This window comes from Salvelinus fontinalis, chromosome 10 (assembly GCF_029448725.1).
Source record: "Salvelinus fontinalis isolate EN_2023a chromosome 10, ASM2944872v1, whole genome shotgun sequence".
Taxonomy (NCBI): Eukaryota; Metazoa; Chordata; class Actinopteri; order Salmoniformes; family Salmonidae; genus Salvelinus; species Salvelinus fontinalis.
This window is the reverse complement of record NC_074674.1, coordinates 21,635,911-21,653,837: the sequence shown is the minus strand read 5'-3', so window position 1 is coordinate 21,653,837 and position 17,927 is coordinate 21,635,911. Positions and strand designations below refer to the sequence as shown.

General features: G+C 43.3%; 3 protein-coding genes across 3 annotated transcripts; all 3 read left to right on the top strand.

Annotated features, from left to right (window-relative positions):
* Positions 1-2,257: 2,257 nt before the first annotated feature.
* On the top strand, positions 2,258-7,266 carry LOC129863816 (proteinase-activated receptor 1-like). The gene is made up of 3 exons (XM_055936095.1): positions 2,258-2,524; positions 3,268-4,161; positions 4,364-7,266. Exons 1-3 carry the CDS (start codon positions 2,461-2,463, stop codon positions 4,753-4,755), a joined length of 1,350 nt encoding a protein of 449 aa, XP_055792070.1. The 5' UTR covers positions 2,258-2,460; the 3' UTR covers positions 4,756-7,266.
* Positions 7,267-8,557: 1,291 nt separating this feature from the next.
* Positions 8,558-12,113, top strand: LOC129863815 (proteinase-activated receptor 2-like). The gene is made up of 2 exons (XM_055936094.1): positions 8,558-8,783; positions 10,377-12,113. Exons 1-2 carry the CDS (start codon positions 8,603-8,605, stop codon positions 11,453-11,455), a joined length of 1,260 nt encoding a protein of 419 aa, XP_055792069.1. The 5' UTR covers positions 8,558-8,602; the 3' UTR covers positions 11,456-12,113.
* Positions 12,114-14,740: 2,627 nt separating this feature from the next.
* LOC129863814 (proteinase-activated receptor 2-like) lies at positions 14,741-17,611 on the top strand. The gene is made up of 2 exons (XM_055936093.1): positions 14,741-15,168; positions 15,627-17,611. The coding sequence occupies exons 1-2, from the start codon at positions 15,099-15,101 to the stop codon at positions 16,715-16,717; spliced, it is 1,161 nt and encodes a 386-aa protein (XP_055792068.1). The 5' UTR covers positions 14,741-15,098; the 3' UTR covers positions 16,718-17,611.
* Positions 17,612-17,927: the final 316 nt, after the last annotated feature.

The following is a 17,927-nucleotide window of genomic DNA, read 5'->3' as shown; positions in this document are numbered from 1 at the left end:
AGAGCGCGTCCTCGCGCTAGCTTGCGACTTTACGTCTTACAGGAACGCGCTCACCGGCCAAGCACACGCACTGTCGTGGATGCGAGGTCCGATCCCACTTCTGACACCAGTGTAATGAAACAGGCAGGGAGCAGGTCTCGAACCCTCGACCTCCTAGCCCGAGGTCCGGCGCGCTATCGACTGTGCCGCAAAAGCATGCTCAAGCGGCAGAGTCGATTTCCGCGCTTATAAACCCAGGGTCGTTACACCTTCTTAATGCATTTGAGCCAATCAGTTGTGTTGTGACAAGGTATACAGAAGATAGCCCTATTTGGTAGAATACCAAGTTCATATTATGGCAAGAACAGCTCAAATAACCAAAGAGAAATGACAGTCCATCATTACTTTAAGACATGAAGGTCAGTCAATGCAGAACATTTGAAGAACTTTGAAAGTTTCTTCAAGTATAGTCGCAAAAACCATCAAGCGCTACGATGAAACTGGCTCTCATCAGGACCGCCACAGGAAAGGAAGACCCAGAGTTACCTCTGCTGCAGAGGATAAGTTCATTAGAGTTACCTGTACCTCAGATTACAGCCCAAATAAATGCTTCAGAGTTCAAGTAACAGACACATCTCAACATCAACTGTTCAGAGGAGACTGCGTGAATCAGGCCTTCATGGTCAAATTGCTGCAAAGAAACCACTACTAAAGGATACGATTTGCATGGGCAAAGAAACATGAACAAGTGCAGTCGCAAAAACCATCAAGTGCTATGAGGAAACTTTCTCTCATGAGGACCGCTACAGGAAAGGAAGAACCAGAGTTACCCCTGCTGCAGAGGATAAGTGCATTAGAGTTACCAGGCTCAGAAATGAACTGCACCTCAGATTGTGCTTCGCAGAGTTCAAGTAACAGACACATCTCAACATCAACTGTTCAGAGGAGACTGCGTGAATCAGGCCTTTGTGGTTAAATTGCTGTAAAGAAACCACTACTAAAGGATACGATTTGCATGGGCAAAGAAACATGAACAAGTGCAGTCGCAAAAACCATCAAGTGCTATGAGGAAACTGTCTCTCATGAGGACCGCTACAGGAAAGGAAGAACCAGAGTTACCCCTGCTGCAGAGGATAAGTGCATTAGAGTTACCAGGCTCAGAAATGAACTGCACCTCAGATTGTGCTTCGCAGAGTTCAAGTAACAGACACATCTCAACATCAACTGTTCAGAGGAGACTGCGTGAATCAGGCCTTCATGGTCAAATTGCTGTAAAGAAACCACTACTAAAGGATACGATTTGCATGGGCAAAGAAACATGAACAAGTGCAGTCGCAAAAACCATCAAGTGCTATGAGGAAACTGTCTCTCATGAGGACCGCTACAGGAAAGGAAGAACCAGAGTTACCCCTGCTGCAGAGGATAAGTGCATTAGAGTTACCAGGCTCAGAAATGAACTGCACCTCAGATTGTGCTTCGCAGAGTTCAAGTAACAGACACATCTCAACATCAACTGTTCAGAGGAGACTGCGTGAATCAGGCCTTCGTGGTTAAATTGCTGTAAAGAAACCACTACTAAAGGACACCAATAATAAGAAGAGACTTGCTTGGGCCAGGAAACACGAGCCATGGACATTAGAACGGTGGAAATCTGTCCTTTGCTGTGATGAGTCCAAATTTGAGATTTTTGGTTCCAACCAGCATGTCTTTGTGAGATGCAGAGTAGGTGAATAGATGATCACTGCATGTGTGGTTCCCATCTTGGAGCATGTAGGAGGAGGTGTGATGGTGTGGGGGTGCTTTGCTGGTGACACTGCCAGTGATTTATTTAGAATTCAAGGCACGACTTCTAAATCCAAAGTTGAGCCCCTGCAGCTTATATTATCAAAAACAAGCACATACATACTGAACTAAAAAACATCAAACTGACAAAACAGCCATCTTCACATATGACCTCAGTGTTTGAAATTAATGAAATTGTTGAAAAATGTTATTGTCTGCTCTGGTCAAACTTTATGTTGTGGGTCTAGGAAGAAATAACTGGGACTATCAGTGTCAAAAAAGTAAGTTTTGTTTTCCAAAAATCCATAGGCTAGGTCTCTTTAATAACAATTATCCTAACAAGAAAACAGCATCGACCTCCATTCAGTCAAAAATGTCATTCAACATTAAACATTGACCAACGTGAAATCTTTGACGTGCAGCTGCATTATTCTTCCGTGCCGACCCTTGATCCCAACTGATGACATCAGAAGAAATGAGCGCGCGCCCTGCTGAAAAAAATGCTATAATATGCGTCATGGTGGGACAGGCGACTGTGAGCTGTCTGAAAACGATAGTTTAGTACAGTTTAGTACAGCAACAGTGAGGAGACAGACCAAACATACAGTTTCAAAAACGTTTCCAGGTCTAGCAGGAGCGCTGTAGGCTTTATTAGTAAACCTGTTCATCTTTACGGGACTTCATTGCGGTTCTGGGAGGATGTTGTATAAACGTTTTCTTATCCTGGCAGCCGTGCATGCGGCGTCGTCCGCGGTTTATAACGGTGAGTAGAATTCCCCTTATGTGTGATGAAATGTTTGTTTCCTCATAAACTGTGTCACTTTTACTTAAAGTATTTCATACAAACAACGTGTAGGCGACACTTAGTAGACCCTCTTGATACATGGCCACACATATTATTTTCCAAATGTTAACTAATTCTTCTAGGCTATAACAGGTCGGTGTGGAAGGTGACTTCATTTTTAAGCGCTGAATTATCACAACATATGCCTAAATGTAGCCAACAAAATCATGCACGTTTCTTTTTTTTGTGTAAATTGTCTCCAAACATTTATAGACAGTCAGGCATACATATTTCTAAATATAAATTACCAAGTCATGGTATATTTTGAATAGACCTATAGATTATTGTAACCAGAAAGAATGGATTATATTCATTCTCTCACACATTGTGTACTTTACTGATATACCTTTCATTCATAGGCTGTGATGGATCAAAACACATTGAAATTAATTGCCATGGTCAGGACCCCAGAAGTGTTCTTTTGAACACATTTAAGTAGTTGGCCATTTTATTGACAGGATCAGCATTTTATTAACATTGTATCCCCTCATATCAGGACATGCCTCATCCCATTTCAAGGAAATCCTATAAAGAAAACCAAACAGTGATTGAGGCTCTCCACACCACTGGGCTCTATGACTGTATTACAATGTAGACTGCAGTGCTCCACACCTATCCTCATGTGTGGCTGACTCACGTCTCTATGTTGTTTTTCTACTCAGGCAGCTCCATCGTTAGGACCTTTGCTAGGAGATTAGTCACGGAACGGCCCCTAGTCACAGACGAGCATATAGATCTGGACCTGCTGGACTACTACCCAAACGAAGACAGAAATGGGCCCGGAGGCAGACTTAACATTGGATCTGCACCAGGACAGAGAGTTGGATTTATTAACGGGTCCAGACTGGGACAGGTGGAACTGAGCTCGGTCAGCAATGTTACAGGAGTCTGGTCTTACGCTATCTCTGTTACGGCCAACGACTTCCTCACAGGCCGTCTGTCCACCATCTTCATCCCGACGCTTTACACCGTCGTCTTCCTCATCAGCGTGCCCCTCAACACTGTTGCCATGTTGTCCTTTGCCCGACGGAGCCGGCCCCTGAAGCCGGCGGTGATCTACATGCTGAACCTGGCGGCCGCTGACCTCCTGTTCACCCTACTGCTGCCCTTCAAGATCGTCTACCACTACAGTGGCAACGACTGGGGCTTCGGCGAGGGGATGTGCCGCCTGGTCACCGCCGCCTTCTACTGCAACATGTACTCCTCCATCCTCCTTATGACCTGTATCAGCGTGGACCGCCTGCTGGCCGTGGCCTACCCCATCAACTCCCTGGCCTGGAGGAGTCCATGTAACGCAGCCCTGGCCTGCAGCTCCATGTGGGTCCTGGCTGTGGGCGGCTCGTTGCCCCTGGTCCTCTCACAGCAGACGGTCTACTACGACCCACTGGGCATAACCACCTGCCATGACATCCAGGACCTGAAGCTGTTAGAGGGGCGCTACCTCTTCTTCTTCCCCATTCTCTCCTGCACCCTCTACTTCCTGCCGCTGTTCGTCACGGTGACCTGCTACTCCCGGGTGGTGCAGGTGCTCAACAGGGCTCCACGCGGCGTCATAGGTAAACAGAAACCAGACTCATGCACTTCATAAATGATATGCAGCACTGTCATCATGCAGTTTTACTAAGAGGAGCAGTTATCCCAGACCAAGTTTTTGGTCTAAAAAGTTGGCTATTTGTATTGATTCTCTTTTCCATGTCTTCTGCACAACAACCTTCCCCATAAGAGGATAACAGCGTTTTCTATTGGCATTTGATCTAGGTCGTTCAAGGCAGAAGGCACGAGCAGTGGTGATGGTGGTCATCGTGCTGGTGGTGTTTGTGATCTGTTTCACGCCCACCAACGCCATCCTCCTGGCTCACTACCTCCAGATTGGTGGGCGGGTGGCGGGGGAGCCGGACGCCACTCACGTGGCCTACCTGGTGTCTCTGTGTGTGGGGAGCATAAGCTGCTGCCTGGACCCCCTGGTCTACTACTTTGGCTCATCCCGGTGCCAGAGGCAGCTTGCGGGGGCTCTGGGGTGCCGGGCGGCCGCAGAGGGAGGGAAGAATCTGGCCTCATCCTCTGGTTCTTCCAGGACCAGCACCAGGATAAGTAAGGTGGATGCCTTCCAGGCCAGCCTCAGCAGCCAGTACAAGAAACTCCTGGTCTGATGGATGGAGATACAGAGAGCAGTTTCTGATTCATTTACTAAAGTGAAGAATATATATTTAATTGACTGAAGTGAAGAATATATATTTAGTATGTACACTGAGTATACCAAACATTCGGAACACCTTCCTATATTGAGTTGCAATCCCACCTTTTTTGCATTTAGCCTTAATTCATCGGGGAGTCCATGCCCCGATGACAGCCTTAATTCATCGGGGCATGGACTCTACAAGGTGTCGACTCCAAAGCTTCCCACAGTTGTGTCAAGTTGTCTGGATGTCCTTTGGGTGGTGGACTATTCTTCATACACACAGGAAACTGTTGAGTATGAAAAATCCAGCAGCATTGCCGTTCCTAACACAAACCGGTGCACCTGACACCTACTACCATATCCTGTTCAAAGGCACTTCAATCTGTTGTCTTGCCCATTCCTCTGAAAGGCACGCATACACAATCCATGTTTTAATTGTCTCAATGCTTTACCTGTCTCCTCCGCTTCAACTACACTGATTGAAGTTGATTTAGCACGTGACATTAATAAGGGATCATAGCTTTTACCTGGTCAGTCAATGTCATGGAAAGAGCAGGGGTTCTTAATGTTTTGTATACTCAGTGTATTTCCCCTTTTTCAGACAGTGTATATATGGTCTTAAAGATAGCCATGGACCAAGCTAGGTTTTTTCTGAAGAGACAGAATGGATTTTGCTCGTACATTGAATTCAGTCAGACATTCATCTGTAGCCTGTGACTCCTGGGCCTGGTTTAGCTATGCCCAACTATATGAAGAAGATACATATTTAAAAAAATAAAAAATAATAATTACCTTTTATTTAACTAGGCAAGTCAGTTAAGAACAAATTCTTATTTACAAGGATGGCCTACCCCGGCCAAACCAGTGCAAGATGCTGCTGGTCTGATTGATATGGATCAAAGCTGTTTCTGACCTGAACCCAACCTCCAAGAAGGTACATTAGGGTGAGAGAAAAGGAACATTTCCATTTATAAAAATGGAATGCATGATAATGTATAACATCTTAAATTTGTATCTTAAATATATTTCCCATGGAAGTTGAAGTTGCTATTCTTGAAGTAGGTTTATGGTCCCCAAAGCAGTGTCTATGAAGTTTGATGGTTTGTGATAAGGGAATTACAAAGGGGTTATTGTTCAATCATGGACTGTACTATTTCTTAAAAGAACACTGTGGACAATACAAGGAAATGCTTTGATACGCAGGTTTAGTGAGCTCACATCCATGCCTGTAGTGTAGGATCTGTTTCTGTTCATTTTGTTAACATTTACCATTTTTTCTATGTACAAATATTTACTCAGCAAAGTGAAATGTATAGCCTATGTTGTCGATGTTGCATAGAAATACCATATATTATATCGCTACAATAACTTTAGCTCAGACTCATTATTGCAGTAAATTTCGAATTGTGTAAATATATAGTGTTTGCAGAAATGGAAAAGCTATTAGACAACTCCAATACACAGCCTAGGGGTGTTACGGTGGTGTAAGTAGTGCTGTGATGCCCCCTATTGGTCTAAATCATACTTACTTCAAGTCCATTTTATTTCACATTACATCCAGCGGGTGGTGCTTTGTAGCTACTTATACTGAACAAAAATATAAATGCAACATGTAAAGTTTTGGTCCTGAGTTTCATGAGCTGAAATAAGATCCCAGAAATGTTCCATACCCACAAAAAGCTTATTTCCATAAAATGTTGTGCACAAATCCCTGTTAGTGAGCATTTCTCCTTTGCCAAGATAATGCATCCATCTGCCAGGTGTGGCATATCAAGAAACTGATTAAACAGCATGATCATTACACAGGTACCTTGTGCCGGGGACAATAAAAGGCCACTCTAAAATGTGCCGTTTTGTCACAGATGTCAGAAGTTTTGAGGGAGCGTGCAATTGGCGTGCTGACCGCAGGAATGTCCACCAGAGCTATTGCCAGAGAATTGAATGTTCATTTCTCTACCAAATGCTGCCTCCAACGTTGTCTCACAACCACAGACCACGTGTAATCACACCAGCCCAGGATCTCCACATCTGGCTTCTTCACCTGAGGGATTGTCTGAGACCAGCCACCCGGACAACTGATGAAACTGAGAAGTATTTCTGTCTGTAATAAAGCCCTTTTTTGGGGGGAAAACTCATTCTGATTGGCTGGGCCTGACTCCCCAGTGGGTGGGCCTATGCCCTCCCAGGCCCACCCATGGCTGCACCCCTGCCCGTTCATGTGAAATCCATAGATTAGGACCTAATGAATTTATTTCAATTGACTGATTTCCTTATATGAACCTTAACTCAGTAACATTTTTGAAATTGTTGCATGTTGCATATTTTTGTTCAGTATATAGTTCAAACAAGTACTCAGCTTGCTAATAGAACATATTTGGTTTGAATAAATTAAACATGCTGAATTTTAATGGTTTTAGGTGCCATAAAGACATCACAAAAAAGCAATGTTAAATATTTCTAATAAAGCATCCTTTCATTTTTAGTATCCTTTCATTTTTTACAATGTTTATTAGGAGGAAGGATTTCAAATAATGGACGCCCGAGGCGTTGCGATTTGCTGAAATATTAAGTAATACATTTTAACGCACACACACACATATACACACATTCATGCATGTTGATAATTTTAGGTAGTTGACCAAATTAGTTCTACAATAAACAATACTTTTTCTTCTATTATGATCTTAAGACAAAAGGTCAGATAACATTGTTACTTCCCGTTCTCTCCTCTGTCCTCCCATACCATCCCCAATCACCAGCAATCCTATCCATTCCATTCCTCCTTTCCACCTGAAGAAAGACAAACAGAGCAGGAGAAAAGCACTTGAGAGTCCTCAAGCAACTAGCCTTCTGCATTAAATTACACATTTTATTGGCCAAACAGAGATGCTAGTGACTAAGTCAAACAAAAAGACCAAACCTTTGGAACTTCCACTGAGCCTGCCCTGAGGACACTGAACCTTATGCAACACACACCCCTCTCTCATTCATCTCATAAACCTTTGTTATGTGTTGCAACTGGGAACATAAAGAAGGAGAAGAAAATGGCAGAGGATAATCTATTTGTTATTCTTTAACCGTGAGGAAATATTCTTGATGCACTTTTCTTTTCCACTAAAAGGTTAACCCACTATTTACTAGCCTACCTACTAATCTACTGCCATGCAGTGCTGAGCTGTAATTTTCCTTAGCCCTATGCAGGTGGTATTGAAGTTGCCCCTTGGCACAGCTCTAGGATCAGCTTATACCAGGGTTCCCCAACTAGTGGCCAGCTGGACAAATTTGGCCCACAGGTGGTTTTATTTGGTCCCCATGTTTTCTGAGCAAAAAAATAAATAAATATTCATTGTCGGACATATTTTTTGATACAAACATCAGAACATCAGCTCCAAGTTATTTTAATTTGGGAAATCTGTTACCAAGTATTTCCACGCATAATTGAGAGACGTGGTCTTATACAAACGTCAGCAAGGTTTGAAATTATGTTTTAGTCAAATCTGTTTGGGCTTCCTGTGGTCAATTTGCAGTCTACAAATTAGTTATAATTATTTTCCAGCCCCCGACCATCCGCTCAAGAAAAATCGGCCCGCGCGCGGCTGAATCTAGTTCATGATCCCTGTCTTATACCTTCCCCAAATTCCAACTTGAAGCCTTAGTGTAAAAACACAAAACTGACCTTAGATCAGTGTCTGAGGGCGAGATCCTACTAGAGCCAGTCAGCCCGAGGATACAGGTGCGTACGGTCACATGACATTACACAGGTATTTTTTTTCTTCCCACCTGTTATGTGAGGGCGGGATGTGGTGCTTCCTTGATTAATGTCATGCAGACAGAAGGAATCCACAAACAAACGCGCCGTCGGCATTCAACACTTTTCATACATCGCAAATAGATTGTTGTTGGATCCTTTTGTGGAAGTTAACATGAGTTTTAAGCCACACTGTTTGAAACTTATATTTTTATTGGCCTGTGCCGAACACTGTCTGTCTCAGGAAACTGGTAAGAGCTGTTAGCCTTTCTCCTCGTCTAGTTATTGGTGTGTGTTTTTGTTCGTTGTGATATTCTTAAATGTATTTAAGGTAAAAGTATTGAGTCGAATCCACTCTCTGATACCTAAATTAATACCAAGTGTGTGAAATACTCCTGCTTGTCATGTGATGTCGTCGTTCTTACCAACCTTAAGACATCGAAGGGTTCGATTAATGTAGCCCGGCTCCCGTATAGGGGTCTCTTACACCTTCTGAAAGTTGATTGCATTCGTTTTGGAACCGGTGTTGTGCCGAAAATCTCACCACCTGCCAGAATTCCCCCCCTTTTAATTTCCTTAATTTCGTGGCTAGCGTCAAATACTTTCTATAGATCCAACTTCAGGTCAGGCAACCGAAATTAATAAATGTATGTGTGTAAAGTTAAACATTAAGGGAGTAAAATGTTGGAAAGCAATAAACATTTCAGAACTGGATGAATTATCCTTACACTTTCAAAAATACAAGTCGAAAAAATACTCGCCCAGGACGCCATACAAGCTAGAACAGCCACATACACTTGAAGAGGGGGGTTCGGCACAACACCGGGCAACCTCGGGCGTGAGTCGGGTGCCTGGCTCTGTCCAGCGGCGAAGTCGGCTCCAAACAAAAGTGACTTAGGGCCTAATTACGGAGGTGTAGTAACCTAATTTGTAAGATTCGGTTTCCCTATGCAAAAGTGAACGCTTTATCTGCCTTCCCAATGAAAAGCAATTAGAAAATTCAAACATTTTATTGAATGGAGAAGAGATGTTGTATCACAGAACAATGAGACCTATATTTCACTGGATGTATAAATCTGATTGGCGTTTCCACTCACAACCAAATATGGTGATGAGCGGGTGGCTAGTAGTGGGAGAAGATGGCGCAAGATGGATTTTGGCTCTGACAATCGCCTTTGAAACCTACTGTTCAATTTGAGAATGACACTCCTCCCCGCTTTCGCCCGATGACATGACTGGCCTCTGTCCAGTGTAAAATAAGTCCCTCATCAATTAGTATGGTCACATGGTACTTTCAAGACAACTGGGAACTTGGGGGGGTAAAAACGTGGTCAAACATGACGTTAGTGATCTTCAAGTCGGAGCGCTAGAAAGATGCCCAAATTTCAGTTAAACATTTCCCAGTTATTTTGAACGTGAGCGCATTCCCCTGCTCAGACGTTGCATGCGTCAACCATTGGTTGCGTGCCACATCATCGACTACATAGCAATCTGTATGTGGTTAGCTGATATGGAAAATACTTTTCCAGGCATTGTAAGATCTGACAAGGGTGAGCAACACCTGGGCAGAGGAACGTGCCCAAAAATGTCATTACACATACTAATGACAGACTTTTGACAGTCAAGATTTAAGAGAAAATGACCAACTGGAGTCTTATTAGTTGACTTCATATAATTTGTCTTTATGTTGGCTCTATATAATTTCAAGTAATAGTTGAAGCATGAACCTGATAGAGAATTAAATCACATGTCTATTGTATTCAAATGGCATACTTTATAACCCCATTGTCTGAATTCCTTAATAGCACTGTTCCTACTCGCCTGGTTCCTCTTCTCTTTCTCAGAGCAGATCAATGCTGATGTTGAAAACCGAGGCTTCACGGGGACCGAGTCACCGGAAGGAGTGTGGGTCTCCCAGACGGCCCACGGGGTCCTGGACAGTCGTCTGACCACGGTGTTCCTCCCCATCGTCTACATAGTGGTGTTTGCTGTGGGGCTGCCTACCAACGCCATGGCCATCTGGGTCTTCCTGTTCAGGACCAAGAAGAAGCACCCTGCCGCCATCTACATGGCCAACCTGGCTCTGTCCGACCTGCTCTTTGTCATCTGGACTCCCCTGAAGGTCGCCTACCACTTCAACGGCAACGACTGGATCTATGGAGAAGGGTTGTGTAAAGTCCTGGTGGGCTTCTTCTATGGGAACATGTACTGCTCCATCCTCTTCATCACCTGTCTGAGTGTCCAGCGCTACTGGGCCATTGTCAAACCACTCTCCCAGAATAGGAGAAACAACGAGGTAGCCATCGGCGTCTCTGTCACAGTCTGGGTGGGGGTCTGGCTGATGACCACCCCTCTCTACCTCTATGACCAGACGGTCAAAGTGACCAACCTCAACATCATCACATGCCACGACGTCACCCGACCCAGCCAGAATAGCATGGCCGCAGGCTACTTCCTGACCATGGGAATCCTGGGATTTGTAGTTCCCACTGTGGTGTGCGTGGTGGCCTACATTCTGATGCTCAAGTCCCTGAGGAACTCCATGACAGATGCCAGCATCACCAAGAATCGGCGCAAGGCGGTGGTGCTAATCATCACTGTGTTGGTCATGTTCCTGGTCTGTTTCACCCCCAGTAACATCATGCTGCTGGTGCACTACTCCCTCCTGCTGGCCGGAGGCGTGAACAACGGCTACGGCTTCTACATCTCCACCCTGTGTCTGGCCGCCCTCAACAGCTGCGTGGATCCATTCATTTACTACTTCATCTCAGAGGAGTTCAGGCAGCATGTGAAGAACACACTGAGATGCCGCAGTGAGAGAACGGTGGAGAGAATGAGGGTCTCGTTCAACGCTCTGAAGTACTCCAAAAAGAGTAGCACCTACACTTCCGACTCTGGGAAAACACAGAGCAGCTCCTGTTAAGGGGGGGGGTTGTCATATGGAGATAGTTGGCTGTACTGATGTTTTTCAAAGAACTGGATGAGTGAAAGGGAATACCGGGTTGGTGTCGATTTACCATGGTTCTTTCACCTGACATCTGTTTTCATCAGTATCAATGGAGACGAAGCCATTTTAAATGGAGATGTAGCCCCAGACTACTTTATATATTATGTGCTTATTACATTGCCTTCACTCTCCTCATACATTTTTTTTGTTATTGTGCAGATTTTGTTGGTTTTATATAGAGGACAAAATTGATGTGTGAAGAGGCATTGTTTTTATTCTGTGTTTCTGATCCATTCCCCACATTTAAATAGTCTGATGTCCATTAAGTTTGTTCCAGCACTGCAGCTCTCTGAAACTGTAAACTTAGTTCTCAGTGCCCTATAGCACTGACCCTTCACTTTTGGTAATGTGCACTGTTCTTTTATCAAATGAGCCATTACTTGACCTAAATCATGAATCGATGATCTTTGTAGCACCTATGCATCCTTGTAAATGCACATCTGATTGACTCAGGTGACATGTATAAATTGTTTATTTATTGTTTTTTAAAAATTGTGTATAGGTTTTCTTTTTCTGCATGTTGTGATAGAAAGTATGTCATGTCTTTTTTTTAATAAAAAAAAATTAAATTCTATGGCCTTGGTTTTCAGTCAGCCGAGTGGCATTTAGCATTGATTCCTTCTGTTGTGAGTTTGCTTGCATGAACAAATAAAAAACGGAAATTCTGATCATTATCTTGAATGCACAGCATAGCTGTGAGAAGTGGGGTGGGGGTGCTGCGATTTAAATAATCTTTGAAGGGAGTAGTTTGGGGGTGGGAACGATTTTGCCTACGCTGCAGACAGCTCTATCGGTGTGTTAATAAAGGTCCAGTGCATTTTATTTGTGATTTTTTTTCATGGGTTGCTGCAGAACCCTCATACCCCTACTTCCTGTTTGATGCACAGTATAGTTTTGTCAGTGACTTTAGCCTACACCCTGAGAGATGTTGCTGAAATGGCACTTCAACTCTATTTAATCAGAATAAAGAAATGGTGGAATGGGTTTACTTCAATGTGGAAAATCACATATCTGAAAAGCATTGCCTCAAAATTGACCATTCTCCAGGCATACATGAAATGGTGAATACTTTCTTTATTGCAGCAATGCCCAAGAGAACCAATACCAGATTGGCATAGTTGTGATTTATATAGAACTGGGTAAGGGAGACCAGGAGTGGTTGTAACACTTCACCGTTTCATCGGTTTCTCAGAGATCGTTTATGGTAGTGTATTCAGAACTTGATACAAACAACCTAAATCTGTCCTTTACAAATTGGTGTGGTAATATATGTCAATCAAACTGCAAATGCATAGTGTCTTAAATACAAGGTGTGAAGTGTTACAACTAAACCAGACCATGGGGTAAATTGTAACAGTGCTTGGGGGGAATTGTAACAGAATTTTTAAAAAGTACATATGACATGCAACTAATTATTGAATGCTTTTGAGACCATGAGAGCAACATTGCCAAGTTTACCTTTTGTTTGGCAGAAATAATACATGTAACATTTAGTGGCCGCTGCCAACATACTGACTCAACTCCAGCCACTTTAATAATGGGAATTGATGGAAATTATGTAAAAATGTATCACTAGCCACTTTAAACAATGCCACTTAATATAATGTTTACATACCCTACATTACTCATCTCATGAGTATATACTGTACTCTATCATCTACTGCATCTTGCCATCTTTATGTAATACATGTATCACTAGCCACTTTAAACTATGCCACTTTATGTTTATATACCCTATATTACTCATCTAATGTATATACTGTACTCTATACCATCTACTGCATCTTGCCTATGCCGTTCTGTACCATCACTCATTCATATATCTTTATGTACATATTCTTTATCCCTTCACACTTGTGTGTATAAGGTAGTAGTTGTGAAATTGTTGGGTTAGATTACTTGTTGGTTATTACTGCATTGTCGGAACTAGAAGCACAAGCATTTCGCTACACTCGCATTAACATCTGCTAACCATGTGTATGTGACCAATAACATTTGATTTGATTTGATTTATTATTTTACTCTTCTAAATGGTTCTCAACCAAACAACTAGGCTAAACTAAACACCTGAATGTGTGTTTGCGTGCGTGGCTGTGTGTGACAATTTTGGACATGTTCACTTAATCAGATTCACAGTTGTGACAGTGGTATGGCTGTCCTGGGGTACAGGCTTGGTGGGCCCATAATTTGCTTTCCCAGACCTCCTTGGACTCATGCACACAATGCAGAAGTTTTCTTCATCAGAAGAATCTGAATCTTCTGGTTTAATCTGCTTTGTTTTGGCTTTTTTCTTAGGCAGGACAGTTGTTTGATGTGTTTCAGTGTGGTTTGTCTTGGCTTGCTTCTTTCCAGCAGTTTTTTTAGGCAGGGCAATTACAATTTTTGCCTTCTGAGAGCTTGACTTTTTATGCTCTTCCTCCAGTGCCTGCTTGATGGGTGTATCCATCAAAATCACAGTTTCTCCTCTTCCTACCCCTTGTTGCAATTTTCCTGGGTCCTGCTTTTGAGAAGGGGTGTAGATCAACTGGGTTGAAATCGGAAGAGTAATCTGTGCAGAATCTGTACAGCGTTACATAACATATGCTCCACAATTTTGCAACTGACCTGATTGACTTCCCCTGCTCTGCTTTTGACGCTTTGTTCAAAGTGTGAAGAGGTCTGGCTTTCTTTTCCATAATCCAGGAATGCTGAAAGTAAAATAAAACATTCCGTTTCCTCACAAGTTGTACAACTAACCCTGACCCTTGCAGCCATTAGCTAGCTTAAATTTGGGCTAAATGTTAACTTTAGCATTGCTAATTTGAATCAAATATCTCTACACAGACTGGTTATAAACCTGATAAGTTTGGTGAACAGAACTACAAAGCAGTTTATATGCCATCACAAAAACAAATTTACCTAGAAATCAGATTTCTGTCAATAGAATCTGCAGTTTATTATAGAGACTTGCTTTTTCACATGAGGGTTCAATACTAAACTGAGCATGTGCACAGTGAATCATATGATTCTACCTCGCTCCCGATTGGAGTAATTGCAAGTGTTACAACCATCCCCGGTCTCCCCTATACATCCCTATAAGATTTACATAGAATTAATTGCGATTTGTCTGCGATCCTTAGATATGACCAAACAGGTAAGAGCCGTGTAAAGTATCGCGCTACTCAGCTACGTGATTACCTTCCCTGTTTAGACTCGAGATGTAAAAGCCAAAGGAAACTACTTGTATGCTTAGTGAAGGAGTATAGATTTGTAAGCAGCATACAAATATGGTGTTTCATACATTGTCATCTTTCCTATTGGTTTACTGATTCCTGTTAATCAAAGCACTATGCTCGAGGCAGGTGGAAACTCACAGACACTCGAAACCATGTAACGTGCGTGCAGAGAGAGGGCGCGCGGTGGTTGATTCCGTCAGTCTCTGGTAGTTGTTAGGGTGTGTCTTGTTTAGGGCAGAGGGAGAAAGAAAGGTATATTGGACATCGGAGTGAAGTTAACAACCATTTCGAACTCGGTAGGACTAGATACACAGACCATTCATTCTGTACAAAGTTCACGGACCATGGCCTCATCTCGAATACTTTCCTACTTATTGTTGCTCGGTTGCGCGTGTGCAACAAATCCGTTTCAAGGTAAGATTTACCTTTTGTAAAGTATCTCATGTCTTTTTCAGTAGACCTGTAAAGACCTTGTGTTGAGCTTAGCGTACTCGTCGGTTCCAACCTACCTACTTTTTCAGAGTATCAACAGTTCTTTATTCAAATGCTTTTTCGTGTGCCAGGAATATGTATAGTTTGTTTTTGCCCATTTAGTATGGATCGCCTAGAGATGGAACGACCCTATATATTTGAGATATTAAGAAGACTGTGAAAATCGAGTTAATACCTTATCATGTTTGACCTTTTTTAAGAAAATGTCTTAACAATATAGAGTCTGTCATTCAAATCATTGCTTAATTTAATGATTTGTGTATGTTGTTTAGCCATGTGTTTTTTTCTTACAGTAACGTATTGTGTGTTGCGGCTCACCAAAACCGTTCAACATTATAGGTCTTTGTCAGTGATGTTTCTCTCCTGTGCTTCATCAAAAGGTAAAGGACGAGGGTTCATCGGGGTGGTTGACCCTCAGGATGCTGACCGTGTTACAGTGTCCAAGGCGACCGCGGACACGCTGCGGAGCAGTCTGACCACGGTGTTCCTCCCCATCGTCTACATAGTGGTGTTTGCTGTGGGGCTGCCCACCAACGCCATGGCCATCTGGGTCTTCCTGTTCAGGACCAAGAAGAAGCACCCTTCCGCCATCTACATGGCCAACCTGGCTCTGTCCGACCTGCTCTTTGTCATCTGGACTCCCCTGAAGATTGCCTACCACCTCAACGGCAACGACTGGATCTATGGAGAAGGGTTGTGTAAAGTCCTGGTGGGCTTCTTCTATGGGAACATGTACTGCTCCATCCTCTTCATCACCTGTCTGAGTGTCCAGCGCTACTGGGGTGTGGCCCATCCTCTATCTCAGCAGAGGAAGAACAACAAAGTGGCGGTCGCTGTCTCCGTCTCTATCTGGGCCTTCATCTGGCTCACCACCACCCCTCTGTACCTGTACAACCACACGGCCAAGCTCAAGGACCCTAACATCACCACCTGCCATGATGTCAACATCATCCATGACCTGGAGGACCCCTTCCCTGACGTAGCGCTCCCCTACTTCTACTTCGTCCTCATGGCCGGCATTGTGTTCCTGGTCCCCTCGGTGGTCATCATCTTTGCCTACATCCTCCTCCTCAATGCTCTCGGGAACGCCATGGCGGACGGGAGCGCCGGGAAGAACCGTCGGAAAGCCGTGGTGCTGATCGTGACCGTGCTGGTCACCTTCCTGGTGTGTTTCATCCCCAGTAACATCATGCTGGTCGTCCACTACTCCCTCCTCAAAGACGGGGTGGTCAACAACGGCTACGGCTTCTACATCACCACTCTGTGTCTGGCCAGCCTCAACAGCTGCCTGGATCCCTTTATCTACTACTTTGTGTCAGAGGACTTCAGGAACCATGTGAAGAACACACTGCTGTGTAGGAGCAGCAGGACGGTGGAGAGGATGAGGGTCTCCTTCAGCTCCATGAAGTACTCCAGGAAGAGCAAGGCCTATGTGTCTGAGTCTGGGAACACACAGAGCAGTACCTGCTAGTAGTGGATGACTTGGGAAAGACGCTGGCAGAGGGTCGTTGAAAAGGACTGTGATGCACTGGAACTGGCTGTACGCGCCTTGTAAAAATGTAGAGACCTAAAAGGGTCTCTCCTATGACTGTTGTGAAATAGAATCATTTACAAGAAAGGGATCATGATGGTGTGTTATTGTGTGGGACAGACGCACAACCTGACTTCTCACAGGACCAGGACATCGAGTCCAGAAGAGGAGAAAATGGGTCTCAGCACAGTAAGCGAACCACCCAAAAGAGGAACTATATTACTTATCTGTCTAACAGTGTGTCAGGAGTAAGTTTTAAATTAGGATTTTGGCCACTGCTGAGTCGCCTTACAGACTACTAGTGAAAATGGCTGAATATATATAGCCTGGACTTGTTACACCTTTTGTGATTTTCATATGAATGACATTAGAGGGCAAATGTGAAAGATGTAAATATCTAGTTAGATATTGTCTTAATGTGAAGATCAAGAGGTCAAACAACAATGCATATCGGACATGTTATTGCCTAGCACATGGGGAAACAACATGTCTTATGAAATCCCCAGTTAGAGTCTTTTACTTTGTGCTAAAGTCAAAGGAAATTGGTGTCAAATGTCATGCAGTTAGGTGTAAAGTATTGATTTATTATTATGGTGATGAGTTACCTATATTTTAGAAGGGGCAGTGTTGGGGCCAAACTGGCTTTAAGTCTATAATCTACCTGTCTCCACTGTTCTATGCCTTTATACTGTATATTCGCCTCAGTGAGATCATATAGGCTGTAGGCCAGACACATTAACACTGTGCATTTTTACTTTTGTGCCATTGTTTTAAGCCATTAAAAGTTTGTTGTTTTTAAGTTTGTTTCTTAAATAAACGTATGACATACAATCAGCTAATGGTGTTAGCTAGTTTATATAGTTATTATTGTTCTTTTAATGTGTAACTTTGTCTCTGTTGCGTAATCCTTATCACGTTCCAATGCCCTGGTGCTCATGGAAGGGGGTAGACTGACTCACTCCTCTCACATGGTGGCAAATGACTTTACAACAAGAGTCATTGTCTGTGATTATAGTCTTCTTCATTCACAGGCTGGAATTTGTGAAATGTGTCCTGGTGGCTTTGTGTGACAATCTGAGGACAGATGTTTCTGTGGATCAGTTAACAGCTTTTTATTTTGAGTTTTTTTTTTTTTGAAGGTCAATGTATC

Bases quoted from the DNA above. Each gene is read 5' to 3' on its own strand.
- LOC129863816 (XM_055936095.1), top strand. From the start codon at position 2,461: ATGTTGTATAAACGTTTTCTTATCCTGGCAGCCGTGCATGCGGCGTCG. The intron at 2,525-3,267 runs GTGAGTAGAATT...TTTTCTACTCAG, and splicing joins GTCGTCCGCGGTTTATAACG to GCAGCTCCATCGTTAGGACC. The intron at 4,162-4,363 runs GTAAACAGAAAC...CATTTGATCTAG, and splicing joins GGCTCCACGCGGCGTCATAG to GTCGTTCAAGGCAGAAGGCA.
- LOC129863815 (XM_055936094.1), top strand. From the start codon at position 8,603: ATGTCATGCAGACAGAAGGAATCCACAAACAAACGCGCCGTCGGCATT. The intron at 8,784-10,376 runs GTAAGAGCTGTT...TCTCTTTCTCAG, and splicing joins CTGTCTGTCTCAGGAAACTG to AGCAGATCAATGCTGATGTT.
- LOC129863814 (XM_055936093.1), top strand. From the start codon at position 15,099: ATGGCCTCATCTCGAATACTTTCCTACTTATTGTTGCTCGGTTGCGCG. The intron at 15,169-15,626 runs GTAAGATTTACC...CTTCATCAAAAG, and splicing joins TGCAACAAATCCGTTTCAAG to GTAAAGGACGAGGGTTCATC.